Source organism: Oreochromis aureus, linkage group 5 (assembly GCF_013358895.1).
Source record: "Oreochromis aureus strain Israel breed Guangdong linkage group 5, ZZ_aureus, whole genome shotgun sequence".
In the NCBI taxonomy this organism is placed as follows: Eukaryota; Metazoa; Chordata; class Actinopteri; order Cichliformes; family Cichlidae; genus Oreochromis; species Oreochromis aureus.
In genome coordinates, this window is record NC_052946.1 from 9961393 (window position 1) to 9983677 (window position 22285).

A 22285-nucleotide genomic window follows, 5' to 3' on the forward strand; every position below is an offset into this window, starting at 1 on the left:
AGCCGGCTATCAGCAACACTTAAGAGAATTGTCGCTAATATGGGATGTCTTGATAAAACGAGCAGATATTTGAAGTTTACACACCTACATTCTCGCCTGAAAATATCTTAAAAGTGTATTTTGTGACCTAGAAACACGAATAAAAGACATATAAAAGCGAAGTGGTGTCCGCCATTGTTTAACTCGGCAGAGGGTGCTATGAATTATTGGATATGGAGTTTTGTAACAAGCATACAGATTTTCAGCCGTACTACTCCCGGTATACCACTAGAGAGAGCCAACCCACCACAAATAAAGTCTGTTTCTATGGAAATTGGCCCAAATTTGCACTAAAATCTAAATATTTCAAAAACTATAAAAGTCATGAACACCAAAAGTGTATACCATACTAGTCCAGCTCCAGCCGCACAAAATGATCTAACATATGTAACCCTATTTTCAAAACTGTTTGGCAGAGAAGCGCGGGAAAATTTTCACTAAAATATTAATATTTAAAAAACTATAATAGTTATAAACACCAAAAGTCATAGCACACCATTCCTGATCCAGCCGCACAAAATGAGGTAACATATATGAAGCTTGTCTCAAAACTGCGGGGCGAGTTTCGCTGCAAAATTTCAGGCGGAAACTGAAGAATAATAATAATAATAATAAATCCGACGAATAGTAATATGTGTGCCTCTTGTCATAGGCACACATAATAATAATAATAATAAATCCGAGGAATAGTAATATGTGTGCCTCTTGGCATAGGCACACATAATAAGAATAATAAATCCGACGAATAGTAATAATTTAGGCGGAAGATGGAGAATAATAATAATAATAATAATAAGAATAATAAATCCGACGAATAGTAATATGTGTGCCTCTTGGCATAGGCACACATAATAATAATAATAAATCCGACGAATAGTAATATGTGTGCCTCTTTCCATAGGCACACATAATGATTGAGTGGCGTGCAAAAGGCAGCTTGCACAAATATTTACTCATGTTCCACAGCATGAGAACACAGCTATAAACCAATAAATACTTAATTACACTATCTCATGCACACATCTAGTTAGAAATAAGAGCAATGGGGTGATGTCAGAGTTGTGGTCGATGTTGAGACTTTATAGTTTGATACAAAATATGCAGAGGAATCATTATACAGCAAAAGAATTAAAAGCAGCACTGCTGGATATGGGTTACTCTGCTACCCTTTTAGCCCCAAACTGTGTTTTTTATTTAAAGAATCCCTGGACCGGAAGCGCTTTACTTCGTCCAACCTGGCAAAGCTGTTTTGTGTAATTTGTAGCTAGCTAGCTAACATTAAGGCTAACTTAATGACTCTGTAATAAATTAGCTGCTAACAGACACACAGTTATGGTTGAAGACCGTGCACTCTCTGTCAGTTATAAGGTTTTGTGGAACAGAACTTGCCGGTAGGTCTTAGAATTAGGTAAATACGACCACAGGTGAAAAAGTTTATTAAGATTATGATGTCATTATTCATTAAAAACCAAGCCAAAATACATAAGCAGTGTGTGAAAAAGTAATTACACCCTGTAATTCAGTAGCTTGTAGAGTCATTTTTAGCAACAATAGCTTGAATTGTTTTTGATTTGATGCTGCATCAGTCTTTCACATCATTGTGGAGATATTTTTGGCCTCTGTTCTTCACAATGCTACTTTAGTTCATTCATTCATGCACACCTCTCTTTAGTCACCACCATAACATTACAATCAGAAGTCTGGACTTGAACACCTCGATGATTCTTTTCTTTTTCACACATTCTGTTGCAGATTTGCTGCATGAACCAGTTTGGGCCAAGCTTTAGCTCTCACACATGACCTCACATTTGACTCTACAATACTTTGGTATACAGAGGAGTTTGTATTCAACTCAATGACTCCAAGGTGTCCACGTTCAGTGAGTGTAAAAAAAACCCAAATCTGAATCTGAATCAATTCACAAAACTTTATTTAGCCCACAATAAGCAAATCAATTTGACAGTCCAACATTAGAACAGTAAGCAGTGAATAAAAAATAAAAAACAAATCATCATCCTTCCACCACTGTGCTTGACAGTTGGTATGACGTGTTTGTGCTGATGTGCTGCGTTTGGTGTTTGTCAAACATGCTGCAATGCATCATGGCCACATATGTCCACTTTGTCTCATCTAAATCTAAAGGACTTTGTTCCAGAAGTCTTGTGGTTTGTTCAGATACAACTTTGCAAACCAAAGCCACCCTGTCATGTTCTTTTTAGAGAGAGGAGCTTTTCTCTTGGCAACCCTTAAACAAGCCGTACTCAGTCATTCTTTTTCTAAATGTACTGACATGAACTTTAATATTTAACATGATAACTGAGGCCTGTAAAGATGTAGCTTTCAACTTTAAAATTGGGGTGAATTTGCTGGGACATCCACTCCTGAGCTGATTGGCAGCTGTCTTGAACGCTTTTCGCTTGTAATGATCTTTCTCACTGTAGAATTATATTTACCTTATAATAATCTTATAACCCTTCCCAGACTGATGGACATCAACATCTTTCTTTCGCATTGGGGTAACAAACGCCTGAATGCGCGAGACCGGCATATTGCCAAAACTTTAGTTTTATTGAGGTGCTCACACTCACTGATGATCAGTTAATAAAGTGCTTTTATTTAACAGCACCTGGCTGCTGTTTACCCTCTAAATTTCTATGGAAATAGTCAGGGTGTACTTAGTTTTTCACCAACCGCTTCTGCATTTTGGCTTAATTTTGTTAAATAAATAAAGACATGAGATAATATGTCATGTTTTACACTTAATCTGAGACTGGATTTATTTAATTTCAGGACCAGCTGGAGACCAAATTATTTTTATTATGTCTTGATATGTAAAATTGTAGAATCCAAAAAGAGGTGTGACAATTATGCTATTTTTATCCCATTTGACATTTCCAGTACTATATTTTATATCCGAAAGTGCTTTAGAGAATTGCAGGAATTCAACCAATGTAGAGTCTACTTGCATGCAGTTCCCAAACAAACTAATAGCATATGTCAAATGCTGATTGTTTGAAATGCTGCCTTCAATTGGAAGGAAGACACAAAAGAAAACAAAACTGGACTTTTCCTTCTCCACTGTTAAATCTCCATTAAAGCTAAAGGATTAACGCAAACATGAATGAGAATAGCCTACATGAGTTGTTCCAAATGTTTTTGCACTCATGTGGTGACACACAGCAAGAACATGTGCATCTGCAAAAGCTCTGCGCAGCACCAATCCAGAACTAATGCAGTACCAGCCCCTTAATCCACTGTCAGAAATAAGCACTTGAGCTCCCCTCTCATCAATGCCTCGCTCACCAAAAAGCACACTTTTCTTCTTCAGCGCCCAGCATCTGTGAGCTGTAGTGCCTGCACTTCTGTAGGTGTTCGTAATTTGAAGGTACTTTTTACTCACCTAATGCACTACGATGAAGAATATCTTTCTATCTCTGTCTTTCTTTTTCCTTTGGCTCACAAACCTGAAGCCCACAGTTGGGCCTTCTCACTTTTTCCAACTACTTATGCTGTTCCGGTGAAAAGCAGCATTTCTGATTCAAATCCACTGAGGTAAAAGACACTGGTGTGATGAGACGGAAGTTTGTTTTTTCCCTTTTTTGTGCGCCTGCTATTAGCACCAGAACCAGTTTAAAGTAGGGGGAGGTGAATCAAGAAGACATTGAGCCTGAGTCTTCAACGTCTGTGGAGTCATACTCATCAGCGGATTCAGTCAGGGCAGGATAGGGATGAGGCTGGTCAAGGTTGACGTAGGTGACATTCAGACTGATGTAGTGCTCTCCTTCCAGGCCAGACAGTATGGTGGAGACAGCTGACACCAGTGTAGCAAAGCTGGGCCTCAACTCTGGATCTGGGTCCCAGCACTGGAGCATAATGCTATACCTGGGGAAAAAATACAGGCACAATTAAAATACTGTGTAAGGAATTAGACATTTTCACGGAAATTTTACCAGGCCCTGAAAAATTTCAGACTTACAGCAGACTCACACAGAAGCACTGTGTATGTGTTAATAGCTGCAGCTGGTTAATCCTCTCCTGATGACTGCATGGCATGTAGGAACGATTTTGATTGGCATGCGTCTCATACACTTGTTTTATTGAACCAGGGTTTACAGGGCCGTGAAGCACAACAATTTGAGAAGATGGCATAGATTTGTATGCTGAGAGTTGGATAATGAGACTGATAGCTCTCCTGTGTCTGAACACTAAGCATATATCTGTACCCAGCAGCTCATTAGCACAAAGACTAGAGCGAGTGAAACAGCTTGCCAAGCTGTGTACAGCTGTAAAAGAATCCAGCGCCCAGGAAGCTCACATAGGCAACCAGATGAGATCCCAAGAGGTTCATGGTTCAAGCTGGCAAAAAATATTTTGAAAATATTTAATTAATGACATGTAAATTTTGTTACATTTGGGTCAAGCCAGATTAGGTTTGTTTCACCATCCCAAGAATTTAGCTTCTAAAAGTGAATGGACCACCAAGAAAGTGATTATATAATTAAAAAGTATTGTTCCTCTGATTTGCTCTGATCTAGGTGGTCCAGGTGACTCCCTTCCATGAGTCCTCAGACCACGTTGAATGTGTTGCCAGGCCTCAGTGGACACGGGGCATGCATGGTTACTTTTTAGTTGTTGAGCAAGAGATCACCACCTAAGCAGTTTATCATTGAAAGGCAAAAGTACGGTCACACTAGAGTGTGTGTGGGGGGGGAGATTGTCAGTTTTGTGTTAGTGTATCTGTGTGAGTGCGAAACACATAAACATTAACTCCAAGACAGTGTTGCATAACCATGTTAAAATACAAAGTAGTGGAGAATTTACAGGTATCACTCCACTTGAACATCTTGTCATTATTATCTGGACTTTGAGTCATGATTTTTTTTTTTTTTGTTCTCTTTTACCCTGCAGCTGTTAATTTGTACCAGAACTACTTAAGCATTGGTAGGATCCACATCAACACATACACAACAGTGTATTTTTGCAATAACTTTTGGAGTGAATCAGAAATTTTTAGCCATAAAATGACTTCATTCTTGCTACTTACAAAGGGTCAGGGCAGTACTGTGGCTGAGGAAGCCTCCTGCCCTTCAGTAAATAGTGCGTTATATCGTATGGGTCCACCTCTGGGTAGGGGCTTGCTCCTCTGGTCAGCATTTCCCACATCAGAACACCAAAGGACCACTGTATCCGAAGACACAAAAAATATACACGACATACCAGCAAATGTGTATAAAACACTCAAATACAACTTTTTAATGCAAACAGTGTAATGGAAATCAAGTAAAATACATTTTAAATGCAACTATTAATTTATTTTACTGCAGTAAATCTTTATATGCGTACCACGTCTGACTTGGAGGTAAATTTTTGTGTTTGCAGACTCTCGATGGCCATCCACTTGACAGGCAGTTTAGCCTTCCTGTGGTCCTGAACACTGTAATATTCCTTATCGAAAACATCTCTGGCCATGCCAAAGTCCGCCACCTTCACCGTGTACGACTCATCCAGCCTGAAGAAAGGAAAAGCCAACTGAAGGATTCTCTCGAAACCAAATGCTTTAAGTCTAACAGAGACACTGAAACATTTGCTAAATTCTCTGCATGTCTTGGAAACTCACATGCAGTTGCGTGCAGCGAGATCTCTGTGCACAAACTTCTTCTGGGCCAAATACTCCATCCCCTTGGCAACTTGCAGCCCAAAGCCAATCAGATCCTTTACAGTGGGGTTCTAAAGAAATCCCATAAACACACAACAAGACACACCTCATTAAACAAAAGGAAATGATAGTTCATTAGGTATTTAACAGATGGTTCCTCATAAACGAGGTGATGAATTTTCAATATTTTAATATAGTTATCACACCCTCTTCTCGCAGCGTATGAAATGCCGCAAGTCCCCGTGTTTCATGTATGGCAGAACCACAAGAGGGAGCCCTTCCTGTGGCAGGAGGACGCCCAACAGAGAAAGCACGTTGCTGTGATGGAAGCCCTTCATTATGATGCCTTCCTTCAGAAACTGCTCCACCTCTTCCACATCTGTTATTCCTGATGACACACACATGTAAAGATTTTTTTCTGATGGACTCTGAGAAGACAGTGGAATTACAGAGAGAACCTCTTCTGAAAGGTACTCATAGGACATCATAGATACTCTTAGCACTTTGTTCCACAGCAGAGACGCTCGGGTTCTATCGTCAAACATAAATCAAACCTCAAGAAGCAGACATTACTCAACTATTCAAAGACTTGACAGCACAGTGGATTTCTCTGTTGTTGGAGTCTGTGAAGTAGCCGTGATAGACGGTTCCAAAATGACCTGCAACAAAAATGAGAGACAGAATTACAGAGTTCCTTCAAAATATTATGTAATGCTTGGGTTCCATAGCAAGTTTTTTTGTTTCACGTGCACAATTCCTTACCTTTTCCGATAATCCGATGTTTCTGGACAACAAGCATCTCGGCAGGAATAAGAACATCTTTCACCTCTTCCAGCAGCTCTGGCCTAAAACTGGTGATAGGGATCTTTTCTGTAGGAAGGAGGGGAGTGAGGGTCGGATCTATGCGACCTCCAGCATAGGTCAGGCTGGGGAATGCTACCGGCCCAACCAAGGGGGTGGGAGGACTCAGCGATACTACTAGTAAAAGTTCACAGAGAAAGAAAAAGAGAGGCATGAAGCTATTAAGGTTATGAAGGTGTCTTTGTCAAAGGAAAATTAGCAATAATTAGAGTAAAGAATATTATATATGTGCTTAGATAGCCACCTCTTCTGTAGTCTCCAACAGGTGACATCTCCACATTATTTGTACCACAGCGGTTGGCGCTGTGGGTTAAATGTGACTCTACCATGGAGGCTGAAAAACATTTCACAATAGTGTTCAATCATCAACCCTAACAGCGGAACACATTTACATCCTATACAAAACCTGAGATGTTCTACTTGAAAGACTTTAGTAATTCATCACACTGACATCCGCTAGCAGTTGTATAAACATGACTCATCAAGGTCCACACATGAAAGTGGCGCTCACCTTTCTTCTTCTTCCTTAAGTGTTTCATGACAACAAAGGCCAGCACTGCCCCGGCCACCAGAGCTGCCAGGATCCCCAAAACAATGCCCACCATGTAATGGTTGCTGACCCTCACCACTGTGCCAACGTTGTGAACCTGTCCGTTGATGGAGATCTAAAATAATAAAGTCCATAAATCACAAGTTTAGTATTTCTGTAGATCTGGAGGAAACCATTCATTTATGTAAAAGTTTTTGCCACATATGCTCTAACCCATGTTAGTTAGTAAAAATCTAATTTTGTATGAGCTCAGCTGTAAAAAAAAAAAGAAAAGAAAGAAAGAAAGAAAGAACGAAAGAAAGAAAGAAAGAGAAAGAAAGAAATTAATAATAATATTAATTTGTACGTTAAATGTTGATTTTATGGTGGATGGCTCAACACTTTAAACAAACAGCATGCATCTCTAATAGATCCATAATTTTTCTATAGTATTCTGATTATACATTTTAGAGGATCTGCATGCCTGGTGGACAGCAAGAAGGAGGAGGACAGTGTTGGAGATATGGACACTACTTTTATCTTTAAGAGTCAAAGTGCATCCAAGACAGAAACAGCTGCTGACACAAATACTGCTAACGCTACATCAGCTCAGTACAAGCATCTGTGCTCACAGCATGCTGACGTTAATATTGAGTGCATACAACCCAGCAGCCAAAGCCTTCTGCAGGTGGCTGTGATGAGCATTCAGACATGTAGCATTGTAGCTTCTCTTTTATACCTGCACGTGTTTCTGCAGTAGAATCACTCCGATGATCACTTTTAACTTGCCTTGCTTTGTGTAGTGGTCTTTGTTCATGCGTTAAAAAGAAAGCCATCGTGTATGTCCTCATTAAAGTACTGATTTGTATCAGCGTGTGGAAATGCAGCCGAAGGTTAACATTGTTAACCAGTATTTATGTGGCAATGCATTTTAGGTCATGTTACATGAAAGTAACGAGTAGTGTAAGAAATTACTTTCTACGGGGAGTAATTAAATCACGTACTGCATTAATTTTAAGAAAAGAAGTGAGTAATGTGTGATGCATGAGTTTTTGTTTAGTATTGACCCCAACACTGTATACGACACATTGGTGCAAATTTAAAATGCAGACATTCAAATCCGTTGCCTACTTACAGAAAGATAAGTAATATATTACAGTCAACATATTATTTTAATATTATACTTAGGTTAACTGTTAATAAGCTAACACTAGCTTATTTTGGTGTCTTGACAGTCACTTAATATTTAGTAAGCTAAAAATAGGGTTAGCTTATTCTGAGCTAGCAAATTTAGCAAGTTCAGGGAATCATGAATTATCACAACTCATTATTCCATGTTGTTAATTTTTGTAATTTCTTTCATTTGAATTTCAAAAAAAGCACAGAAAGTGGTCTTTTATATAGATATGGGGTCAGAACCCATAGTTAGAATGCCACAATCAGTATGGTGGAGATGGGATCTGTGTTCATATAAAAAATATTGAATTTATCCAACAGTTACTTGTCTATCCTATCTTGTAGGTACACGAGACAGGACAGACAACTTAGTGATGTACAGTAACGGTTACTAATCAGTGGCCTAGACAGTAAAACCTAGGACCCCAAGTTCCATATTGAATCAATTTCATCAATTTATAACCATCTGACCGACCTTCACTGGTAGTCCCTCACTAGGAATGGTCATGTTTTTGGGGATCCTGCAGGTTATCTCATTATCCAGGACTTTAGCACCACAATCAACACCTGCCACCGTCATAATGATGGTCATGCAGGAGCTCACCAGGTTCAGCTTTTGGTGCTAAGAACAGAATCAAAACGTGTGATATTTAAAATTTCCAATACATTCCACACATTCGAATTGATTTAAGTAAGAATGAAGTTACACAACAGCTTACATGTAGTGACACCTCATCAAACCCAGGGTACAAATTTAGAACATGTCCTTCTGTTTCAAAAGGTATGGGCTCGCCGTAGGGGTGATAGGAGAACTCTTTGCTCCACAGGCTTGATGCTCCATCCATATCAAAAGATAGCGATCCTTCCACAGTTTCATCCCTGTGGAAAACAGGGGTCATGCATTCCATCCGTGTGGGTAAAGACTTGCCGAGGCACTCCTTAAACAAAACAGTGTAATAAAATTTTAATGCTTCTATACAATAAAGTATAAGCACATCACCCAGAGAGGCAATAGAGAAACTCTACAATTTAATACACTGCTTAAAAAAAAATACTAAAATCATATTGGATCTCAAAGGGAGAAAAATCATGTTTGATATTTATAATGACATGTACTGGGTAATGTGTTAGGAATGAAAGGATGTCGCCGCATTTTGTGGGCATGAAAATGATCAGAGTTAAAATACAGAGAGTTGAATTCAAAGACACCCTGAAAAAATGATGCAGCAAAATAGTCCTTTTTGCAAAAGAAATTTCATTGCAGCAACTCAAAATGTTCCTCAGTTGTTTGCGTGGGCCCCACATGCTTTTGCCACCCTGTAGGGTGCAGGGATCACCTCATTCTACTAGTAGTGACACTGAGCCTACCCAAATGGAAAATGAGTTAAAAAAAAAACAGTAAGAAAACCTCAGAAGGGAAAAATATCAGTGAACTCCAGCTGTAAAACCATTCCCGTTTTGATGGTTGCCTCATTGGTGCCATTAGTGCATCTGTTGTTAATTTTTTTGAGCACTGTATATTTACAATGATTGATGATGAAACTGTACCGTTGACACAGATTTCAGGTGGCTCTCATTGGGTTTAAAGTGGATGATGGTGCGGTAAACAGAATCCAAGTTCTCCCCTTCAATGACAATCTTTGAACCTCTGCAACAAAAAGACAGATGTTTAAATTCCATTTTTTTAATGAATCTGCCATTTCAGAAAAATGAGAAATACACAAAAGTGAAGTGCAAATGCAAAATGTTCTGATCATGCCCTCAAAGTATGTACACACAGCAGCTGTTTTTGTGCTGAGGTCTCTGTGGCCCACCTGTCAAAGCTACAGTCAGGCCGGACGTCTGTTATCTTTGGGTTTTCCTTGTAGTAAAACACCTTTGTTGTGAGAACAGGAGACTTGTCAATGAACACACTCAGAGGAACATCTCTCACCTCTGAGATTTCTTTGGACAAACAAATGATGGAAGACACGTTGCCTTTAGGCACTGTGACCCTGCAGAGAGACAAAGCTATGTGTGAGTGACACATCACAACAGACAAACTGGAGCAAATCGAAAGGCTTCATGCTCTAAAATATATTACTGTTATCATCAAGAACTGGAGCAGAAAATAGTTCACTTGTGAGTCAGTCTTTTAACACTTAGCCAGTACTTTTCCACATTGTTCTCCAAACAAGCCTGAACATGTTTACTTAAAACATCATGCCAGTAACAACACTGTCATTTTCTTAACCTCTGAAAACCAAGACAACTTTACGAGCTCTAAGACAAAACACTTGAGAAACTGAGTAAGTGATTGTGCTACAAGGCACGTAAGGTTTTGTATTTGTGTACCTTTTTATGTCGCAGGCCACATCGTTAAGAGTGACTCTCCTGGTCTTTCCAGCATCCAAGTGAGGCCCACTCACTGTGATAAGTGTGCCCCCAACACGAGGGCCATAGTTGGGCTGGATTTCTGTGATGTTGGGAACCTGAAGAAGTCAGTTTATTTTGATATTGTGGTAAAGCAAACCCTCTTCATAGACAAGGGGAAAATGAATTGCAAGATATTAACAAAGGTTACCACAAACGTGAATCCTGGCATTTCTGATTTCCCTTCAATAGAGTAGCGTCCCTCCACTTTGCCCTCATGCACTTCCACTGTAATGTTGACTGGTTTGAACAGCTCAGTGGCCCCAGAGCGAATCTTACACACCAAGCTGAGTATCAGAAGAAAACACTTGCATTAGACATTACCCACAAAACTACTAACAATTTAATTTCATGGTGAATTAAAACTGTCTGACTACAACAGGAGACAAAATTACCTTCGGTGACTTATCTTTGCTGTTTCCAAAGACCATTATAGAATAATGAGCAAGCATTAATATAAATAGGGCATATCACAGTGCAGCAAAGATATAAAAAAAATACTGATGGAATTGCTGATAATGATGACAACACAAACACCTTGTTCTTAGAACCAAAACAAGCCTTGCAAAGTTACTCACTGCGTGTTGTTGCTTTTGGCTGGAATCACAGTGCAGGACGTCTGTCCCAGTCGGATCTGGTGGGTTCTGGAGGTGATAGCGGGTCTCAAAGGCGACTGGAACTCCCACCCAGTCAGCGTTAGCTCTGTTTGACCATCAGGGGGAGCAGTCCGTGGAAAGAACTGTGTTAATAAAAGACAATGTATAGTTCACCATTGAAAATGAATGCTGTCATAGATGTAAATTTCTGATTCAGAGATTGTGGATTATTAGACTAAATCTCACTCCGGAGATCCCAGGTGGGCAGGACTCGTTTCTCCAGCGATTGTGGCACTCGCTCTCCCACGAGCACACTCCAGAGCACCAGCCACAGCCCATGAATTTTGGGGCAGTCAGGCACATGGCACAAGTCAGGAAGTGTTGACAGCCTGGTCCTCTTTGGGGCACCTGGATCATCTAAAACAAAGTAATAACCGTTTTCATCTCACACACTTATTGTTAGGGGAAAAAGAAATCTTCATTTTATTTTTCATATAATGAAGCCTATAACCAGCATAAGAAATGTTCTTTTCAAAACCAAATAATGATTTCTCACATTAAATATGAAAAGTATTCTGCCTGACATGTTTGTCTGCATTATAACTTGTTTCTTGTATTTAAACACCTGAATAGATCATCCCTTTCATAGCATGTTAGCAGGACACGTGTAAAAATCTTAAATGCAGGATTTAAACAAGATGTACGCGATAATGTAAATGAAATAGGTGTGCATAAAATGATGTTTAATCTTCAGTTTTTACACTGGCACTTTGGACACTGCTTATTTCATAAAACTACTGTAGACTACTGTAGAATCATTTTATTTGCTGGTTAATAATTGATCCTGTTCATGGAGAGAGACATGTAAGCTGATACTTGGTCTCAGTCAGCAACAGTCTGTTTAAGAGGTCAGCTGGACAGCTCCTAGTTCTGAAACGACTCTTATCTAGTGTCATTAAAATATTACAAACATGTTCAGAGGAGCTTCATTTTCTAAGGTCCCACGGGAGTGTCACGTGACCAGTTTGATTTACTGATTCAGTTTAAGGCTCTTACCCACTAATTGATTCTCATGATCACAAGGGTGACACCGTGTAGAAAGCGAAAGATATTCGCTGGCCCTAAGGCAAGAGAACACCCGGGCAGGTGCTCTAGATTGTCACAAAAAGACTGCTAAAATTACCCAGCTCTTTTGTAACTGTAATGTGACCAGGTCTCCGTGTCTTTCAATAGTGAGAGGACGATTTACCCATAGAGCCTGCTGAGCTTGGACTGGTATAAGATTGGTTTACTGTGCAAAGGGACTGCAGCTGTACCTTGTCTCCAACCACAAAGAGAAGATATTCTGAAGAATGCACAGCAGCAATGGAGGAGACCCTCTGGTTTTCTACCAAGGAGTAATTGGCAAAGATGACAGGGCTGGATCTTGTCAGCACAAGCTGCCAACACAAAATGAAGTGTTGATAATTAGTAGAGGAGCAAGTAAATGAAGACAAATGCTAAAGATGATAAATTATGGTATACCTGAAGCAGGCGTCCGGTTGAGGTACCAATGTGGGCCACGGTCTTGTTCTCTATAGTTGTGACCAGGAGAGATGTGAGCAGGACGTTTGTCATCTTCCTGTTGAACAGGTCCACTCTGTAGTAGGGCTTTGACACCATCGTAGGATGGTCTCTGCATGTGGCATTATTCTCCATGCTCTAGTACAAAGGTCGTAGACAGCAGAGGGCACAGACAACAGGAAACAGTGAGACAAAAAGCAGTTCAAGTGCAAGCTGCAGCTAAGCAGTATTACACATATATGTGGCAGCAGGGTATCAACAGGTTGTTCGACCTTTATGCTGGAAAAAGAGAGTATGATCTTGTGCAGTGTTGTGCTGTCAATGTGTTTCAGTTTATACTGAGCATTAAAATGATCACTTATTCTTGATATATCATATCACGCTGTGTTCAGCAGCAGATCGGCAGTCATGTAGGTTTAACTGTAGAAGAACTTCATTAAGTATACCCTGAGGTATATTTTCTAAAGTAAATTACTGTATTTGCAGGGATACGTTTAACTTAAAAGGCAGCATGAAACAAATCCATCTCTCTGTACAGTTCCTTGATCTAAAAACACAAGTGCACACTGCAGTAATTGTGTACCTTTATTATCTGTGCATCCTCTATACAGAAATAACAAAGTCAGTATGATAAGAGGGGTACTTTAACTTGTTCGTTACTGTTCTTACTGTCTTGGGGCAACTTTGACCACATAACTTCCTCTGGGATTAATAAAGTATTTCGATTCTGATTCTTTATGACAGTCTGAGAATGTCTGATCTGCTGTATGCTGTGTGATGAATGTTGGTCCTTGAGAATAAACTACTAAGCGGGACTTGCATTTGGACAAATCTGTTAAAGTCACTGTTTAATGGGAAATGTAAACAAATCTACACCATCAATCACATATAAAGGCTTTTTGATGTAAACAAGAACACAGCCATTGTAGTATGTTAAAGAAGATTTATTAGCTGTCCGACCGCATGGGAGCATAGAGTTTGTTTTACATGCCTTGAGCAGTTCCATATTATTAGATTGTAATATTTGATCTCTGGAAAATGTACAGTTGTGATTCGACAGACTGAGCTGCTTTCTTGTGAGATAAGTTGAGCTCGTCACCGAGGTGACAAAGAGAAACAAAGTATCTGGCACACCAGAAGCCCGAGGTGAATCGGTTGTGATAATATGATTATTTAATAATCTAAAGGCCTTGGATAGATGTTTATGCCTTGCATTACTGACAGGAGGACTGCCCTGGAGCTGTAGATACAGAGCAGAGAGGATCACTGTTTGATTTAAGGGAGTATTCTACCAAGGAACAAGAAGCACTATGAGAACACAAACCTCCACCAAGGCAGCAAACTCTGAGCAGCACTTACTTGTAATGGAATAATAGTACTGTCTTTTGTGAATATTCATTTTGGGGTTTTTTGTTCTTTTTAAACATACTTTACAAAGTTTGTTTTTTTTGTTTTTTTTATTTGACCTTTATTTAACCAGGAAGATCCCATTGAGATTAAAAAACCTCTTTTTCAAGGGAGACCTGGCCAAGTTTGTAGTGCAGTAAAAACAAGTGCAAAGTCGATCCTGTTAAAACCCATTTTAATATACTTGACATAATTTTAATTACACTTTTTGGGTGTAGAGCACGTGTGGCATGCATTTTATTTTTAGTAAAATTAATTTAAATGTTTTGCAATAAATATCAAGTGAAAAAATGTTTTGATCATAAGTGTTTTCAAAAGAAAAAATACCAATTCTGGAATATTATGACCTGTTATTATAATTTACATAACATTCATAATAAAATAATGTGATATTTAGAATCCCCATACATCACTGCCTATATGTCGTCAATACAAACAATGTCAGTAAGAATGTCAGTAAGTCATTAAGTTGACCTTGAAGAGCTTAGTGAATGTAGGGACATTTTCATGGATTGTTAACATGAGCCCACTCTGCACCCCTGCAAAGCTTTAATGGAATTTATTTAAAACCTTCCGAGCTGTCGTGTTTACAGACGGGCTTGAATTTGCCGTATTTTTCTAGTCAATGCGTTCTTAGTGTGAAGTCTCCTCCAGTTAACTGAAGGCTGACATTAGTGGCCTAGTGCCACTGGAAGCCATATATGTCTTTGTGTCACATTTCCTCTGTTTTGTTTTTTTTCTCATCACTGATATACGTTGATCCAAGTTTCATCTGTCCAAAACCTGCTTTTCCAGGGGCTATGTGCTGTTTTTAGGTATGTGGTAAAGTCTGATCTGGCCACTCTGAGACAGATCACTGGTTTAAACCCTGGTGTGAACCTCTGATAATGATATGCTTACCTCCTGGAGTTGTCCTAACTTAAATGTTGTGAACAGGTTTTTCTTTACCTTGGAAAGGATCCTGCAGACATCCACCTCTATTGTCTTCGGTAAACATCCAGGCCTTCTTATGTGTTATTTTTTTCACCGACTGTGCCACACTGTTTTCTTTCCTGCTATCTCTCTGACAGATTTGGTTTGTTTTTGAATCCTAAAAATGACCTGTTTCACTTGATGAAACAAGTGAAATGTCTTTACACCGAAGGTTACATTTGTTCACATTCAAATCCCACCCTTAAGTGAACCCATCCAGTTACATTTGAGACCATGCTAATAAGTACCAGTGCAAAAAATGGCAGTAATTTCTCTGTGGTTAATCCAATATACTTGTTCAGCTGCTCAGATTAGACCATATTAATCATATAACTAGATCTTAATTATGTTGTGATATACAGATAAACTAAAAATGAGTCAGTGTCTAAAAATATATGGACTGTATGTGACCTCAGAGCTTAAGAAAAAAACAAAAACAGCACTGCTATTGACTGAAGTCATCCACCTCCTAATCCCAGAGGAGTATAAAACAGTGGTTATGAATTGCTTTCCTAAAGCCTAAATCTCCATTACAGCTACTCTAAATACAAATCATAAATACAAATATAAAACTAATTATCTGAAAAGCTGTAAAAATGAAAACTGTAAGAGTATTATCAAACATTTTATCGTATGCCAGTCTAAAACAATAGTGCATTTGTCATCACAGAAATAGCTAAATAATTCAGTGACGTAGTAACAAGCCAAAAAGCGTGGTATGTATTAAACACAGATGATGTTTTGGCAGCAGTTTTGGCATGTATTGGTCTGCTGTGAAGTGGAAGAACCAAGGTTTCAGTCTACTGGACAGTCCCACTGTCACGTTACTCAATATTCAGACCAGCAGCCAAAAGCAACAACAGAAGATCCATTACAAGAACACTTCACTAGTCCAAGCAAAAAGTGTTCCTCCAAAGGCAGACGAAGGGACAACATAGCTCGAGTTCTGCCAAACTTTATGAAATCACTTTCTCCTGAAGTGCCATCATCTGGGATACCCAGCAGCTGAAATCATACTAATTAAACAGCTTTACCATATCACAGCAACATTACAGTAATAGCAACCAGTCCTTGTGCGAATTCTTATAGTTTCTCAAACTGGAATTTACTTAAAGTAACTGTGGTATCAGATGTCTTACCACAGCTCCCACTACCCAAAACCTACCCCAAAAGACAAAACTGAATAATTTAACACAAAAAAATATGAGAAATATGCATGGGATCTGGGAATAAACGGGCGTTTTCCCATGAGAAACCAGCAGCAACATATTCTACGACCTTTAAAATTAGACATCCTAATGCACACGCATGGCCTGAAAAGGCCACTGACTAAAGTCACACAAAAAGGGATCGGGGCAAACCTTTCCAGTCCCTTCTTGAGAACATTCAGCCTATAGAAAAAAAACTGACCCTCACTCCCACTTGGCTGCCATCCCGGTCCTTCTGGATAATGATGAGTGTGTAGCAAGACTTTTTCCATATCTATTAGCGATCCAAAAAGCTTTCTGCATCCCTGTTTTCTCTGATTTAACAGTGACGTCAATACAACTGACTGCTGATGCAAAAGCTTCTGCTCACATTCCTGATATGACTGAAATGGAAACCTCAATATTGCTTCACAGAAACCACAAAAATTTCCTTTTCATTGGTGTGTCATCTAGAGGAGGTGATACATGATGAATAAAGGATCATTTCTGGTTTAAGAGGAAAATAAATTCAACTGAATGACCATAAAAATTCATACAAAAAGGGTGAAGACAATAGACTGTATATAAAAGATGGTCATTACCACCCAGGCCTCTCCCATTGGTTTTATACTGTGTGCAATGAAGCCAGGAGTAGCCAGAAGTAGGAAAAGCTGGCCAAATATGCCGAGAATCCCAGCTGTGCACAAAACAGCCAGGCAATGATGCATTCAAGAACAACCAGATGTTCTGAAATTTCCAGTGTTTGTTTTCCTAACTGCACTGTCTGTAAATATCTCTCAAAACCATCTCAAAAAATGTGCTCCATTGAAGAGTGTCTGATGCAAAAACTGCAAATAAACCCCAAATCTTCATCCAGCAAACCTCTCGCCTGTGAGTGGAAAATCCCTGCTCAATATAAGGTACGTGTGATCTAGCCATAAAGCCAGGGAGATTTGCCTCGTCAGTGATGCTTTGGCTTGTGTGACAACACTGTGTGGTTGTGTCCGATCAACATTTTCTTGTAAACCTAGTGAAGGTTTTGTCAGAAATGTCATCGTTTACAGATGTGGTATAAGTGTGTATTTATCTAAGTTTTATTTGTCACTAAACCACAATGATTCAAAGACTTGACACCGTCTGACATCTCAAAGTTAAATATTCATAGAAAAGATGGAAGGAGGAACTATAATTCTGGCCAAAACCATTTTTGGTACCAGGCTGTAAATGGGCTTTTTAATTTAGGGTTTAACATGGGAGTCTTTTAGGGATTGATTCACTTTTGGAGCCTGCCACTACAAGAAAAACAATTTTTGGCTTCCCGTGATGGATCCGTTTTCAGCCCTGAGGCTGGCTGAAGATGAGAGACATATTTTAAAGCTCTGCACCCATGTGACAAGATTTTTATCAAGCCACCTGTGTTAGTCCATAAATTATCCAAGTTCAGATAATTTTCTGCTCATCTTATCTCCACATACTTTCCTTTTTGCCAGCTCAGACCAAGCAACTGTAGCATTTAGAAGAAGAAGTAGCATTTTCATAGTTGTGTATTTGCAGACTGATGCGCTCACCTCATGTGGACAGCTCTCACAGGGTTGGAAATGGCAGAGCCCTCTAGAGAGCTGCTCAGGTCCAGACTCACAGCAGTCATCCACCCCATCAGCAATTGCCTTGTTCACATTGTCCATGGGGAAGGCGCACAGGGCAGAGTCATGCTCCGTGACTCCGTTGTCATCAGTGACAGCAAAAACACCGTACAGGATGTCATCCTCCTCCTCCGCTCCTAACTCCTCTGCCAGCTCCCTGCCTGCTTTGCCAAAATGGGCTGCCTGGACCACGTTGTACACAATATCCTTATAAGGTTCACTGGCTACGTTCCTCCTCCTGCGCTTTGGTTCAAAGCGACACTCCAAGATCAACTCGCGATACCGCTTCATTTCCCATTCGTTCCTTGGGAGACGTCCCAGACGAGTCTGAAAAGGTGACGATTCCTGATCTGGGCTCTCTCTCTGGACTGAAAGGAAGTACACAAACTCCTGAGTGAAGAAGCTGTAGACATATTCAATATGGTACGTCTTCCGCAGGCTGGGAAGGACAGTCAGACCACGCACATCACTGAAGAAACCATCTTCTGTGGCCAGTGGTCGGCGAACTGATAAAGACTTCCTGCCATAACGCTGAGTGACACTGTCATTAACACTGGCCGCGACAAAGAAATAGACAGTCTGACCCTCCTCCACCATTGTGACTTTCGTACCAAGAGGGCTAGCCACACAGTCAGGACAGTTAGCAGCAGAGTTTGAGCCCTTTCTGAACAAACACTTTGAAAGAGAGGGTGGCTCTCCATTTGGGTTTAGCTGGTGGAAATAGCATACGCCGTACTGAGAACTTCCACAAGAATATAAATACATAAAGAGTGTATCCAACAGCAACACCTGATTGTCTGTGTCCTCTGGAAAGTTGTGATTCTTGTCAATCTCACACAAATTGCATATGTGACACTCTGAGCCCCCCACTGGCCCAGTGCGGAGCTCCCACACCTTCTCCAGGCTTCTGTTGACTGCTTCGATCACATTCTTAGAGGCCACGTACACTTCTTGGTAAAATGAGTTGTTGACTATGTTTTGGATGGGACCCCCAGCTTGGAAGAAAGGCATTGTGTACACAACAGAGAAGTTGACAGGGTTGGGGGCCAATGACGCACAGTTGGCCAGGGCAAAGGCCAGCACAGTCTGGAACCAGACGCATGCCCACCACTGTCCGGTCCAGTGGACCATCTCCAGTCCGGGTTCCAGGGGGCCAAGGGCACAGGCGATGTGTGGCTACCTCCAGGTCTGCTGCTGGGTCAAAACCATCCTTAAACCACCCTGTGACACCTGATAAAGCAAAAAGAGTAAAGTAACTCATTAAACCGATAAGAAATCATGAGCTGCAACTCAAGAATGACTAAAGCTTTGATATTTTCTTGCTTGAGAGTTAAATAACAAAGATGCCAGTTTAATGAGCTAGATGATCCAGGAAAGCTTCGCATAAAGATGTGAAAGAGAAAAGGGGATCTTAGCTGACTTGACTGCTTTCTCCTGCTTTAAACTAAATGTCCTCTAGGACCAACATTATACTAAATTGGACCTGTATAAGTGTTAGACAGATATTCTCATCTAGCTCAGGCCAAGAAATCAAGTGAGCATATAACTAGCAGTACTTATATTACCTTTATTCAAGGCTTTTAAATGCATATCGCCTATTTCTTATCTAAAGTTCCTTTAGCAGGAATGGATTTTGTTTAAAGAACCACCTTTTGAACAAACAAGGAGCTGCAATTCTGTTTGTATAAAGAGGTAAAAGCTGACAGAAGAGTTTTGTTGTGTCTGAAACCTACTAAAACTGCTCTAAGACCATAAAATGATAAACAGTGGCCTGTTGTTTCATGTTGTCATGATAAATGATGCCTCCTATGGGATTTGCTACTAATGAAAGTGAAAATCAATATAACAATATTTTATTATGTTTTACGTGGAACCCTAAAAGACCTGAGGTAACAATCATCATCACCATCTTGTCTGGGCCTGATAATAAAAGCACATGTGGTCATAAAAATAAAAGCTTTCTCTGACTCACCACAGACACTGACAGGAAATGTTTAGATCATCAGACACAGAGTTGTGGTGGTAGTAGATGTGGATCTAACTATTTTTACTGGGGCTTTGTACATAAGCCATTTATATCTGTCTGGTCATGTTTACTCTGGTTAATCACAGGCAGAGTTCTTCAAATGAATCATCTTCTTTTCTGCAAGGGAGTTGGTGGTAACAAACCAAGATAATGACCTTTGCTCAACATGAACCAACCAAATTTAGCAAATCTACATTTTTCCATTGCTCATCCACCCCAAGCTCTATACAGCATCCGAGCCCTGTCTTCATCCTGAACATACATAAGTGGGTGGATCATTAACTGGAGATACGGTATGACTGTTTTCAAGAAGCCTGGCCTCTCAATTATGCATTCCTGTCACAACCACTACGTGCCTTTCACGGGGAAAAGATGTCCACGGACTGATGGTCGTCAGACGTCGTGTAGCCTTTAAAACTACCAGGTGAGGGCAAAACTGCTCTTCGGCTCGTGTCAGAGAATTTAATCAATTTTGAACATTTTATTTAACAGTCTCAGAAACGGCAGTGTGAGCCAATTGATTTTAAGCACAAAGCACTTGTTTTTGCTAAAAGCAGTCATATGGAAAAGTTCAGAGTCTCAGGTCTTTGCATCAATAATTCATAGAACCCCGCTGATGCTGTTGTTACATTTTAACATTTGCAGCTCCTTGTAAAGCTGAGGTTAAGGTCTGAGGACATGGGTACACATAGTAATGGCACTGATTGACTTTCTCCTTGTTCATGGTTAATAAAGCAAACGGCTGAAACAGAGTTTCCATTCGCTTTGCTATTTTCAGGCCAACCAAGGCTTCATCACTGAACCGGCATGAGTTGCCAGTAAAGCACCTTGCTCACTGGCACTTTGGTGTCCTAATCAAGAGTAGAAGAAGATCGAAGACCTCTCTTATAATAATCAATGCACAGATATCCAGGGGGATTTGCAGAGTTGAGCTGCTGTTTGAACAATCAATAGTGAACACATATTGGACCCCAAGGACTCATTGACTCAGTAGAAGGAAATAATTTCCCAGGCAATACAGACTCACTAGAAATATCCAGTTTAAGGAGGAACTGCGTCTGCATTTCTTTGTTTTGAAAGATCTTTATTCTACTGTGTGATTTTATTCAAAACAATGTGAGATCAGAAATCAGTCCAATTATGAGTATGTTAACACAGAACAGCATAATTTCTTTTCATCCATCTGCCCTCTGCAGTTGATCGCTTGTATTTATGGGTTTGTTGTTGTTGTTGTTGGGGGGGGGGTTGGTGAAGTTTTTCCTTTTACTTTGTCTCCATATTCGTGGTTACAATCTGCCTTCTTTGGAAACACTCCAGTGTAATAGAGTGCACACTGGCTCCAGTCCACGGGTTAAAGATGTTATTTTGATTCCAAAACCCGAGTTTAGATAACGCAACACCGAGTTTATATTTCACAACCCCCACAATAAATATTAATCGCAAATATCTCGCTTTTTCTAAACATTTATAAATGGATGACACCGGCAACCCTTCCTCGCGTTATAAGTGCTGTGAGTGATAATATAAGGAGTGTTTCAGCACAACTTTCTGTACAATCTTTACACTGTAGCCGGTGCTGTAAGTCAAACTTTGGATCATAAACACATATTATTCTTTTTAAAGTCGTCTTCTAGCATTGCCTGTGTTCTGAAGACTAGTTGGTTTCTGTTTTGTATCTAAACATCAGAGCAGACGCTGCTGAAGGAAAGAGCGTGATGAAAAGCTTACCTGTACAGGTCAGTCACAGTCCGCTTGAGGGAAGCAGCCACTGCCAGCTCTGCCCTTACTGTAAAACAGCGCGCGGGGGATGACGGGTTTTTCCTCAGGTAGAGTTAATATCACACAATTAGCTTAACACACAAACACATATATATATTTATATATTTTAAATGTAAGCCCTTCTGTTTTCGTTAAGCGCCCGCTTCGTATTTAACTTTAACTCCCGGTTTGAATCGGTCCTCTGCACCTCAGCTGTCCTCGCTCCTCCCCTCACAGCTCCACACTGACACACACCGGCAGCACGAGCAGAAGCCAATTAGCCCAGCGTCTATAGATGGCCTCAGTCACTTTTTAATGCCATAAACGTTTCCTCTTCATCTCCCCCACCACTACCCTGCCTGTTTCACAGCACCATAAAACTTACTCCTTTTGTTGTGCAAGTGTGCTCCGCGTTTGTGAGACGGAAGTGCTGCTGCTACTGCCATCTACGAAGTGCCTA

At 40.1% G+C, this 22285-nt stretch overlaps 1 protein-coding gene across 4 annotated transcripts; it reads right to left on the bottom strand.

Moving 5' to 3' along the window:
• Positions 1-1946: 1946 nt before the first annotated feature.
• Positions 1947-22272, bottom strand: mst1rb (macrophage stimulating 1 receptor b). Of its 4 annotated transcripts, none has more exons than XM_039612166.1 (22): positions 22211-22272; positions 21796-21853; positions 17967-19271; positions 12794-12970; positions 12586-12708; positions 11516-11686; positions 11252-11412; positions 10825-10960; positions 10596-10732; positions 10076-10255; positions 9810-9909; positions 8981-9199; positions 8737-8883; positions 7068-7221; positions 6801-6890; positions 6458-6673; positions 6274-6354; positions 5902-6083; positions 5657-5766; positions 5383-5548; positions 5084-5220; positions 3690-3921 (listed from the first exon to the last, which is right to left on the bottom strand). In XM_039612166.1, the coding sequence occupies exons 3-22, from the start codon at positions 19170-19172 to the stop codon at positions 3690-3692; spliced, it is 4125 nt and encodes a 1374-aa protein (XP_039468100.1). In that variant the 5' UTR covers positions 19173-19271; positions 21796-21853; positions 22211-22272. The 4 variants fall into 4 exon arrangements, with proteins under 4 accessions (XP_039468101.1, XP_031588927.1, XP_039468100.1 ...); XM_039612165.1 differs by having other exon boundaries at positions 21796-21888; positions 22211-22263; XM_039612167.1 differs by having other exon boundaries at positions 1947-3921; positions 6458-6670; positions 21796-22250.
• Positions 22273-22285: the final 13 nt, after the last annotated feature.